This window comes from Protopterus annectens, chromosome 11.part0 (assembly GCF_019279795.1).
Source record: "Protopterus annectens isolate FY-2018-M chromosome 11.part0, PAN1.0, whole genome shotgun sequence".
NCBI lineage: Eukaryota > Metazoa > Chordata > Ceratodontiformes > Protopteridae > Protopterus > Protopterus annectens.
In genome coordinates this window covers 499,324,009-499,336,642 of record NC_056745.1, presented here as the reverse complement: position 1 = coordinate 499,336,642, position 12,634 = coordinate 499,324,009, and the positions used below count along the sequence as shown (strand labels likewise).

Here is a 12,634-nt window from a genome sequence, read left to right as displayed (position 1 = left end):
GTAGCTGTAGAGTAGGTTTTGTAGGGGATTATTCATTTTTTCCACAAGGGCATCCTGTGTTTCATGCATGTTATTTTAATTTTTCTGACTAAGAAGCCATCTGTGCTTCATTTCAGTATTATGTCCTCAGAAGATCTAAAGCACTCTTCTTGAAAAAAAAACTTTAAGTAACAGTCACATTTTCTACTTCTAGAAGGATGTCTGAACTTGCAGGTAGGCCTTAGTAAAGAACCATACTGAGTATCCATAAGGAAATATTGTTTTTGAGAACAAATACCTCCTGTGTAGTCAGATTGGTGTCTGAAATATTTAAATCAGTCCAGAAAGTTTTCTCTCTTTCCTAACAGAATTAGTCTGAAAAAACATTGCAGGTGTTGGTTGGGCATAGATATCTCACACTGTTTTGAGAGGACTAAACATGTTGGATAGTAAGATCAGCTGTTAGCATTTTCTTTTTTTATAAAAAGAAAATGGGGTTGTCCAGTTACCATACAATACATTTCCAAATGTCCATCTGTATTACATTGTTTATCAAGTATATCAGAAATCTGACTTAGGAATTTATAATCCCACTGCCAAGTCAGCAGTGAGAGTTTAAAAAATATATTTGCTCATAGTATCTGTGAGAATGCTACTTGAACTGCAAGATAGTCACCAAACTACAAATTGGATGTTCAGTCCTAGGTGGAGTGAGATTTATTTATGCGCTGCTATAAGACATTTTTCTTGGCACCAAGGAGACACTGCCTGACACTTCACCAGTTATATTATGAACTGCAACATTTATCCTAAAGATGAACATAGTACAGTTTGTAAGTATTTATAGTTACGTGTTTTGGTAAAATTATGATATTTTTACATTTGCATGCTAGTGTAATATTTTAATCCTCCATTAGGTTAAGAACATATTTCCGTGTTCCATCTTTGTCTGCCTTCTTTATGAATACCAGATAATGAACTTTTTTGTACTGAAGCTGCCTTCAATGTCAGTAGTTTGAGACTTCAAAACTCTCACCCCTTAAACATAGGGGCTTCAGTTTTCTGTAAATGGTAAAGGCAGAGGACAGACATCCTTCTTTGACTAATTCTCTGTCATTTGATGAATTACTACTCATAGGCAAGTACTAGGCTAACTGCCCTTGTGGGGCATTTTAAGACTAGGAAATTTCCCTTAGTGAGAGTCAAACCTTGTACTTCTTGTCTGTGAAGTAAACACATTAAGCAGTATAACAACATTTTTGTCTAACCATCCTTTGTTGTATTGTATGTACTTCTGTGGATGTACACTGTCTTAGTAGATGTTCTTCGTGTTTCACTGTTGCAGTCATTACATTTGTGTTATCTGCCTGCAGGTAGACCTCAACCGGCCTGAATACCAGAGTCTTGGATTCCTGCATCTGATGCTGTCTCTTCTTCCATGACGTCAGATTGTCAGGGGTATAAAACATGCAGCCTACACCATTACCCCAGTCTTTCTTGCCGCGCGGTGCATGAAGCAGAAGCAGTTCGCAAGTGCCGGTCGGCCGACTCCTGAAATTTTCGTTTTCGAGTTTCATAACTGAAGTCTTCGAAAAAAGCTAAGTACCCCGTTGGGGATCCTTTTTCTTGCTCTTAACTGATGTCATTAAAAGTTGACCATTGTCATACCTGTGGAAATTAAATGCCTCATAAAGATTTTCATTCGTACTGCATTCCTTGCTTAGGCCCAGACCACAACGTCCCTTGCTGTCGGTTTTGTGCCTTATTCAACCCCCGAACTATTCGTCGTCGGTCTATTTTCGCAGCAAATTATTTTGGTACTCTGTTTAACTATCCAAAAATGGCTTCGGTAAGCCATCCGACTACCGATATTCCAATAGAACGTAAGGATAAAAACAGAGACAGATCGCATAGATCCAAAACTGCCGATGACGCATCCGTTAAGCTAGTCGCCAGTTTGCTGGTACTCAGTAAGGTGCTTTCGCAGCCCCTGATACTCGCTACCTCAGATTCGCAGGCCTCTACTGAGACCCATTCGGAGTCCGGTATGCCACAAGATGCTTCTTCGACTATGGAACCTGTGGATGTCTCTATCTTGGATGGGTCCGGGGCCGCTGTGCAGGCACCAGCTTCTGAGGGTGTATTCAGGCCTACAGATTTGCATTTTAAACTGATGCCATCTTCTTCATCAAGGCGTAAAACTCGACCCACGCCTAGAAAACCGACGTCCAAAATGCATGGTCATGCCCATATGCCTAAAAAAACAAATGCTTAGAATGGCTGCTGAAGACCTTATTACTTTAATTAGGGGAAGCCAGCCTTCCCCCTCTAAGAGACCTAGAAGTGATTTTCCTTCTGATTTTTCTGATCAGGATTCTGAAATTTCTGTTTCTTCTGATGACCAGGATTTGCCCTTATCTACCTATGAGGATTCTGATGCAGAGAATTCCATTCCCTCTGCTTCTGGGAAAGCCAGGATTACTCTGACTCCAAAAATAGGCTTAGAGAATTCTTACTCCTCCCTCAACACAGGCCTTTAGCTATCCCTCCTGTTCTGGACATTGTAGATGATGCCTTCCTGGAATCTAGCCTGGCCCCAGACACTTTACCTCCAGCTCCCAGAAAACCTGACAGGTATTACAGAGTACCTGACTCTCACAAGTTCCTCTTCAAGAATACTACTGCGGATCCAAAGACCATTTCCCAAGGCCTAGAGGGCATTAAGGCTACTGCTACCAAAAACTCTATCCCCTCTGATAGAGATTCCAGGGCCTTGGACAGATGGGGTAAGAAGGTATACACTTCTGCTACTTTGGCCTTTAGGGCCTTAAATTGCCAGTTTCATATGTTAAAGTATCAGCAGCATATTATGGGACTGCTTAAATAGAAAATGATGTTGATTCCTGATTGTGCTGAACATAAAGAATTACAGGATTTAATGCATTCTGTTGAACAAGTTGGTAAACATACCTTGCAATGTGGTTTTGACTCTTCAGAAGCATCTTGCAGGGCTACTGTCATTGGGTCTATACTTAGAAGGCATGCTTGTCTTAAGGAGCAAAACTTGCCAGATCATGTTAAAGCTAAATTACTGGATGCTCTCTTAAACCAAGACCACCTGTTTGGCAACAAAGCAGAAGTCCTTAAAAAGAATGAGGAAAAAGCTTAATCTATGCAAACTGTTAAAGATTTCCTGCAAGTATAGCCTCCCAGATTTAGTAGGCATTGGCCTTCTAAGAATTGGTCCTTTCCAGTCTCTTCCAGGCCTTCTCAGTCCAAACCCAGGAAAAGCAGACCACCTAGGTTATAGTCCCAGGCTACACACAGGCCTAAGCAGTGGGGGGCTCCCACTTCCAAAGCTGGAAGTAGTAAGACACACCCCTATGGAAAAATGTCACAGTGACTTAACCCTTCCAAGCCCTGCTCAACTGCCTGCTCCCTTAGGAGGAAAGCTCACCCTGTGTGCAAAAAACTCTGAACTCATTACCCAGGTCAAATGGGTTTTAAATATAGTTTTCCAAGGATACAGATTCCACTTCCACACCTTACCAACCGCAAACGGTTGGCCAGACCTACCCCCAAATCAGTGGCAGAGGCTCAACAGCAGGTTCTCTCTCTTCTAAGTGTCAGGGCTATTCAACCTGTCCCAGCAGAAGAAAGGGGACAAGGTTTTTACTCAAGACTTTTCCTGGTACCCAGAAAAGACAGCTCCTGGCGTCCTATCCTGGACCTCTCTATTCTAAACACCTTTTTGGTAATCCCAAAATTCAAAATGCTAGCACTTCAACAGCTGCTTCCTATGCTAGGCAAGGATGCTTGGTTGGCAATCTTAGACTTAAAGGAAGCTTACCTGCACATTCCAATAAGGGAATCTTACAGGAAATTCCTACGCTTCATAGCAGGCTTCATGCACTATCAGTTCTTTGCACTTCCCTTTGGCTTATCTACTGCGCCCAGGGTGTTCACAAAGTATCTAGCTCCAGCCATTGCATTTTGCAGGCAGAGAAATATTGAAATATACCCATACCCGGACGATTGTCTGATTCAGGCAGAAAGCCAGGACATGCTATTAAAACACCTGGCATTTGTAAAGAAACTTTTAACCTCGCTGGGGTACACCATAAAACGAAAAGAAATCTCATCTAGTATGCAGCCAACAGATTGTATCCCTGAGAGCAAGCTTGAACACAACTTCCAGATGGCTTACCTAACGCCAGAGAAAGAAGTTTATTTGACAGCCTACTTCAAACTACTGGCCACAAAGACCCAGCTATCTGCAAGGAAAATTCTGCAAGCCCTGGGGTTCATGGCCTCTTGCATTCTACTAATTCCATATGCAAGACTGCATATGAGGAAACTACAATGGTATCTAAAAAGCCTATGGTGTCAACATTCTCAGTACCTGGAATCAATGATTGCTATCATTCCTTGTATAAAGACAGAGTTCCTTTGGTGGGCAGAGGCCTGCCACCTCAACAAGGGGCTCCCTTTCAATCTACCCCCTGCCGCCCAAACCCTGATTAGACGCATCAGACTATGCATGGGGGGGCTCACTTGGCAGGGCAGTGCATTCAGGGCAAATGGAACCCGAGTCAGATGCACCTGCATATCAGCCAAAAAGAGATGTTAGCTATACAGAATTCCCTGACAGCCTTCAAGGACCACATCCTTCCAGGACAATTATTGGTAAAGAAAGACAACACCACAGTTATGTGGTACATAAGCAGGGGGGAACCCACTCGTACCCTCTCTGCAGACTAGCTATAGCTCTGTGGAACACAGCCTTGAGCTACCAAGTGCACCTACAACCTCAGTTCCTGCCAGGCAAGCTAAATTCACTGGCAGACGACCTAAGCAGAAATCTCATGGACAAACATGAATGGAAACTGGAACCAAAAATATTCAACCTCTTGAGCAACAAATGGGGGACTCCAAAGATAGACCTGTTTGCCTCCCCCCAGAACTGCCAATTGGACAAATTCTGCACAAGGATTCCCCACAGCCAAGCTTGGAAAGTGGATGCCCTGTCCGTCACCTGGGAAAGCCTCTCGGTTTATGCCTTTCCCCCTCTGCCTCTCCTCTCGAAGATTTTGCTAAAGATCAAACAGGAAAAATCAAGGACCATCATTCTTATTGCACCAGACTGGCCTTGCCAGCTCTGGTACCCCCTCTTGCGCAGCTTGATACTGCTGGATCCATGACATCTACCTCAGACACCTTCCATGCTGTCTCGGCAGGCGGGCCAGATTTTGCACCCTCGGGTTCAAACCCTGAACCTTGCAGCCTGGCTAATTTCTTGAGTTCTCCAATAGCATCCCTCAGTAAGCAAATGCTAGAGGTTATTCTAGAAGCAAGGAGAACCTAGTACTAGAAAATCCTATGCTGAAAAGTGGAAAAGATATTGTTCCTGGAGCCAGACCCAGGGTATGGGCACTACGGTGCCCAGTTTACCTCATATTCTTCAGCACTTAACAGAAAAATGCTCCACAAGGGCCTATCCTTCTTGTCAATTAAAATTCATGCCTTTGCAATTTCAGCACTTTATAATACTGAACCACCCTTCTTCTCTCACCCCCTGTTAAAGCAATTCCTCAAAGGGGCTAAAAATGTAAGATCCCCCCAGGGCACGCCCCTACTCCAGCCTCGGACCTTAACTTTGTATTGGAAAAACTCACTCTCCCTCCATTTGAACCAGCTGCAACTGCAGAGTTGAAATTCTTTTCTTGGAAAACAGCCTTCCTTCTAGCCATCACTTCAGCAAGAAGAGTGTCTGAATTACAGGCCCTCATGGCAGTGGATGCCTTTATTATCTTCCATGCAGACAGGGTTTCCCTCAGGACCAATCCTTCCTTTATGCCCAAGGTGGTGTCTAGTGTGGCCCTAAATCAGTCCATTCATTTTCCTACTTTTTTCCCTAATCCACAAAACAAGGGGAAATGAATTCTGCACTCTTTGGACATGCACAGACAACTTAGATTTTTCTTGGACAGGACTAAGCCTCTCGGAAAATCTGAACAGCTGCTAGTTGGCTTTGCTGCAGGGGCAGAGGGGAAGGCCATTTCAAACCAAGCCATTTCTAAATGGATAGCCCATTGCAATCATTTTCTGCTATAAGCGCCATGGAAAACCTACCCCACAGGGGATAAGATCACATTCCACCAGGGCTGCATCTACCTCTGCAGCCTTTCTCAGAGGGGTCCCTAAAAGGGACATCCTAGAAGCTATCTGGAGCTCTGTTCATACCTTCACCAAGCATTACCACATGCCTATTTTTTCTAAATCCAGGGCTTAATAGCTGGTCCTAATTCTCTCTAACTTCCTCCTCCCTTCCTTAGCTTTGGGAAACTACCCAAATGTAATGACTGCAACAGTGAAACATGAAGAACATAGTACAGTTGTGTACACTTATCACAAATGTAGATGTTCGAGTGTATTCACTGTTGCAGTCCAGGTTACCCTCCCTCCAACCCCCTGACTTCTCTTGGCTCTACCTTTCATTCTTGTTTGGTGTATTTGAGCTTTCTGGTATATTTGTTTTTTGTTGGAGGTGTGACATAACATATAATTGCTTCCCATTATTGGGGCACCTGACATCTGTGGCAAGAAAAACTGATGTAATGGCGTCAGCTGCATGTTTTATACCCCTGACTACCTGACGTCATGGAAGAAGAGACAGCATCCGACTCAGGAATCTAAGACTCTGGTATTCAGGCTGGCTGAGGGCTACCTGCAGGCAGATAACCCAAATGAAATGACTGCAACAGTAAATACACTCGAACATCTGCATTTATGGTAGGTGTGCGCAACTGTACTTTCTACAGAAACATAGCATCATATGTTTTAGATTTGTAAAACTTTTTCACACTTTGAAGTAACACTCATCTGTTTATTTGCTTGGACTTAGTTGTATGTGTGTACTTCATTTGTAGAGCTTGAGTACGTCAAATAAAAATTCTTCGAGCACAGATGGACCCAAATTTCCTGGAGATAAAAGTTCGACAACACAAAATAACAACCAGCAAAAAAAGGGAATCCAGGTGTTACCAGATGGTATGTATGTTTTAATAAGAGTGCTTGTTTTTTTTTTTTTTTAATTAGATGGTTATACTGTGTCTTATAGGTTCATAGGTAAATACTAGCATAGCTGCCCTTGCGGCCATTTTAGGCCTATCCAATTTCTCTTTTTATGCTCGAAATAACCTAGCTCATTTGGTTATAGATTGACCTTCCTTGATCCCGTAGTTGATAATTATGGGCTACCCCTAATGAGAATAACTGTGATCATACCATATTTAATATGAGGGGACCCATGCATGGGATAAAGCATTTTAGGAGATGTGTGTCCATTAGTAGTACAGGGAGCAGTCCTGGGGTTAATTTTCTATTTCCCTTCCATAGATCTGAGCTTTACTTGAATATGGACAGGGAAAAACTTTGTTTTATGTGGATTGGGGGAGGGGGGTCTGTTCCACAGCAGCAGTATTTTCTGCAAGATATGTCTCTCCCTCCAAACCATTTTGTTGATCTTGCAGAAGAGATTTAGATGCCTAGGCCGAGTATTACTGATGTTATATTTGCTGATGTGCAGAAAATCTATCAGTAATGGGTCAGAGGATGCCTTATATGCCAGACACGGGTCACTTTTTAGTAGTCTGTAAGATATAGAGTATAGTGAAAGGCTTTGAGTCGGTCCATGTTAGGCCACATATCCCTTTAGTAAGGTATCTCTGTGGGCATTCTAGTTGTTGCATATGTCTGGACAGATGCATGCCAAAGGAGGCATTATATTTAAAATAAATTGTATTTAGAGTACATTCAAAAATGTATAATAATTATATTAAAAATAAATAAAAAAAAGGCATGCAGCTATATTCAAGTGAAGGGTGACAAAAGTGAAATGGAACAGGATAAGATTCTGGGAGACTAGTTTAAAATGCAGTGATCCTTTTATTTATTGATTTGCTGTCCCAGTTTTGGAGGGGCATTCTATTTACAGGTCTGATTTCCCACTGCACAGGATGTCTGTATTTTTGGACATATGTCCGTATTTTCAGGCTTAATTTATATCTTCATACAATTTTTTGAACCTCTCATCACATGTGAGTTTTTGAAGCTGCTTAGTAGTCAGAAAACCATGATACATGACTAACAAACTAGTCGCAACAATAATTTAAAGAAAGACACACATCTTGTATCTCCCTTTTTCTGAAGCAAAAATAAATTGTCTTGTGTGGTAGAATTTTCCCATACAGTTCATTAAAGTCTACAGATTTTGCTCTCTTTGATAATCTTATATTATTTTTACATAATTTTTCCACCCTGTGAGTTTTTTAAATGTTTGAAATTGCTGGAAGAATTGTATGCATATTTTGGCATCTAAAAGCCTACTTTACATGATGAGAAGGTACATACAGCAGAAAGAAAAGGCAGGGAAAAACCTTTGCACATGATCTTTAGTGTAGGTGCCCCACTAGGTTCTGTATTGGACATGTTGATATTTAATGCATTTGTCAGTGATCTACATACTGATTGTGGCCCCTCACCTATTCACTATGCAGATAACTCCACCCTTGTTTGCTCTTTTAAGTCAGTTAATGACCTGCAAGCCAAAATTCAAGAATCCTTCTCGTCAGTCCAACTCTGGCTATGACAACATGACCTAAAAAATCAGTTCTTAAAAGGCAAAGCTTTGCTGTTTCTACCTAGATCCAGTCCTGTCATGTTTACTGATTTTCCCATTACTTTTCCTAACAATGTTATCCTGGATGTTGTCCCAAATGCCAAATTAAAATATGACCTCCATATATCCAGTGTCAAAAAAAAAAAAACTCATCAGAAGCTAGGTGCCTTAAACAGGATCAAAAACTGTTTCTCATGAGAAGCACGAAAGGGTGCAGCCAATGCTTACCTCCTTCCCAGTCAACTGTATGCATCCCCAGTTTCTACTGACCTTGGCTTCTCGTAGGTACTCTTTCCAGGTAGTGGAGAGAGTATTCTGCATACCTAGAACTCAGACAGCTCTGTGTACATCGGATCCGACTTCACAGTCTCATTCAGTTTTGCATCCGGAACCTCATTCATCCATTCCACAGGGACAGCCAGCCCAAACCAGTCTCTGGGCTACCCAGCAGGGTATTGTCAACTCTTCCAATACCTCCCCAGAGTATCCCAGTTTTTAAGGATGATTTGTGTCGGTTGTTGGTGTTACAGAAGAATATATTGCATATAAAGGTGCTTATGCTGCAGTATGCAGAAGCATGCTAGAAATGATTTGAGGTGCATTGCTTTTATTGGTGATAGTAGGTAAGAAAGCAGTTTAAAACATATGGAAATCAAGTGATTTCAGCAGTGGAAAATGTAGCTGGAAAAATAGATGAATTTTCAGTAGGGAGGCGTAACAAGGTTCTAAGCTGTCAGGTGTGTACAGATGCATGTTAGAAAGAATATGTCTGTCGTAAATGTATTAGAAAGAAAACAGTACTTAAAGCTGTATTATGTTGTATTTAATGACTAGGTTGTTTTATGTACACGTACATTACTGTCTTTGGCTGGGTTAGAATAATGTACAGTTTTAGGGATTTGTTATCGCTATTCACAGGATATTATCCACCATCTGCAGAAACTAACTGGATAATTTTTTTCAGACTGTATTAAAATTTGCATAGTAATTCTTGGGTTTCTGATAATTGTGTGTGATTAGTTACTTCTTAACATGTTAAAGAAAAACTCCATATTGTAACTCCCAAACAGTTTTTTTCATTGTACCTTTCTTTACTGAGCTGACATATTAATGTGATCTTATCTTAGTGAAAACTCAGTAAGTAGTGTTGAAGGATCTGAATTAGGCTATGGAATTTTTCAGGTTTGTAAATAAGGTTGTGTGTGGTAAGTAGTTCAGGTGATCTGGAAATGAGTTTTAGCCGGGGCAGCTGATGTAGTGCACAGTGGTGAAATTCATTTGTTGCATTACCATCAAATTTGCATACTTTTTTGTAGCATTACTCAAGGGTATTAGTCTGTGTTGGCTGAAGATTAAGGAGAGATGGCTGCATAGAGGATTGCTGAATGGAGGAACGTTGAACCAGTGTATTTTCTAGCATTGTCTCCTAGGTACGTTTTTTATCCAGTAGAGGGTGCCAGTTTTTAGATGCATTTTTTCCACTACATCTTTTACACAGTGGTCATGCGTAGATGTCCTTCCATTCACTGGTTGCAGGTATTGCTTACACTTCGGATTTCCTGCCTTGGATAGCCTGATGTCTGGCCAGTATACCAAAGTCTGCTATTGCTTTAAGGTACGCTGAACGTCATATGTATGCTCATCACGTAGCGTAAGGCATAAAGGTGATGTCCAGACAAACCATCCTCAGAACTTCTTTGCCACTAGTCCAAACACATTTGTTGATCGCCATTCTGAACAGCTGTGTCCTTTTCCACCAGTTTGAATGCATTTGTGTTCTCCAATTGATTGCCTATGTCTTGTTTGCTAAAGTCCGAGCCGTTGCAGATGAGTAACTCATCGGGGTTTTGTTTTTTTCTTGGCTTTCTTGTTGCTTCTGGGAGTTAGTCATCCAGGAAGGGTAAATGCCAGTGGTGGGACACAGATTCCCCATTAAGACTGCCGCAATAAGTGTTTATTTTGCTAGGAGCCTCTCATGACCGTACACCCTGTTCTATTTGCCAGGCTTTCATACCAAAGACCCTGTGTAGTAGGCTTTCTTCCCTTGCTTGACATCTTCATAACCATGCCTTAAGCTTCTCACTAAGGATACCATGGAAGGAACTTCCCGCCCCGAGGGTCGGCAGTTAGGGAAGAAGGTGGTTAAAAATCTGTGACTGAAATCTTCCTCTCCCGAGGTCAGTGAAAACCCAGACGCTCGCCCAGCTTTTGTTGTCGGATTCCTCTGCTGCGACTGGCCTTCAAGGCATCTATTTTGGACATTCAGGGGGGCCCACTGTTTATTGCCGAGGGGCCCAGGGGTGTTCCACATATGGAATTCTATCTTGGGTCAGAGCCTTTTAAGTTTTATAGGGCAGACATTCCTTTAAAGAAGAAGAAGCCAATAACTAAACATGTTTCTCCAGCTCCTAGGGATCCACAAAGTGAGTGGCAGGCCTTTACTCAGGATTTGTTTAATGGCATTAAAACCTCCTCAGGGGGGTTCTGTTCTAGCTCCCTCTTGGTCCTGTACTCCTCTTGAAAGGCTGAGGGAACAGGGTTCTTCTGAGGAGGAGATGGAGTCTGGTGAGGAATCCCTTGCTTACTCTTCCCAAATTCCTTCTCTTTTGGACTGTGGGTCAGAGGATGAGGAATCTAATAGTTGTGATACTCCCTTTGAAGAAATTTCCTTTGGGGGACAATCTCCAGGATGATAGAATTTTTTAAATGGGATTGTTCTCAGGTCTCTGATATCCATAAGAGGTACTATGAATTGCTGCAAATGGACTCTCCAAAACCTTCCGCTATTTCTCCTGTTTTGACTGCTTTGTTAGATGCTTTTTCCAGTGCCTCTAAAGCTCCTGATTCTCTGCCCTTTTGCTTCCAAGACGCCTGATAGGTGTTATAGGGTGCATGAGGATTGTAACTTTTTGTGTAAATGTCCTGCTGCTGACCACTCAGTGGTGTCTTTAGCCTCTGACAGGCCCACTCAAGTGCTTCCTTCAGCTTAAGTTATTGCTCTCTGATAAAGACAGTAGAACTATGGAAAGGCTAGGTTAAGAAGGTGTACACCCCGGCTACTCTGGCCTTAGGGCTATTCATTATCAGACCCATATGTCCAGGTATGTGTTGGCTCTCCTTTCTCAGTTTTGTTAGCTTATTTCTGATTTCTGACTCTGAGGGCAAAACTTCTGCTCTTTCCTTGCTAGGAACTTCCTCTCAAGTGGTTCATCATTCTATCAGGTGTAGTTATGATGCAGCAGATGCCTCCTATAGGGCTGCTGCTTTTGTTTCTGTGATGAGGAGGTATTCATGGCTTAGGATTCAGCCTTTACCCGATGCTGTCAAGGCTAAGTTGATGGATGCTCCTCTTGATGATGATCATTTGTTTAGGAAAGCAGCTGCTATTAAAGTCCCTTCAGGATAAGGGGAAGGCCTTACAGGAACTCAAATGTGCTTGTATGTCCTGTGCCTAAATTTCAGATAAATTATTCTAATAAGCCAACCTTTGTTTATTGGCAATCTCGCCCTCCTACTAAATGTAAAAAGAGTGGCAAGTGGGCTCCTCCTGCTAAGGCTACTCAGACTTTAGGGACTCTGAAGTCTTCCTTTCCTGATAAACCAGGTACTGTATGACTGTCCATCTCTTCCGAGCCACATTCCACTTTCTCTTCGCCTTTCTCTCTGCCTTCCTGTTTGGCTTCAGATTTCTCAGGATTCTTGGGTTCTGTCCATTATTCGCCAGGGGTACTTGATGGTATGGAAATCCGTCCCCTTTTTATGGGCATTGCTTAACCTCCTCAGGAACAACTTCCTTTTTTCCCCCCCAAGAGGTTCTTCGAGACCTTTTGACTCTGTACTATTCAAGCGGTACCTGTGTCGCAGATTTACTACAGAATGTTTCTAGTGCCCAGAAAAGAGGGTACTTGGAGACCAATGGTAGACCTTTCTCATTTAAATACTTTTCTGAAGGTGTCCACATTTCGGATATTGTCA

General features: G+C 42.2%; 1 protein-coding gene across 2 annotated transcripts in view; it reads left to right on the top strand.

Annotated features, from left to right (window-relative positions):
- Positions 1–12,634, top strand: part of CNOT2 (CCR4-NOT transcription complex subunit 2) — a 2,080,381-nt gene that overhangs the window by 1,345,479 nt on the left and 722,268 nt on the right. For both annotated transcript variants that reach the window (XM_044087993.1, XM_044087992.1), the window contains one exon: positions 6,909–7,029. In XM_044087993.1, coding sequence (XP_043943928.1) covers positions 6,909–7,029 — 121 coding nt within the window. The remainder of the gene's footprint in view (positions 1–6,908; positions 7,030–12,634) is intronic.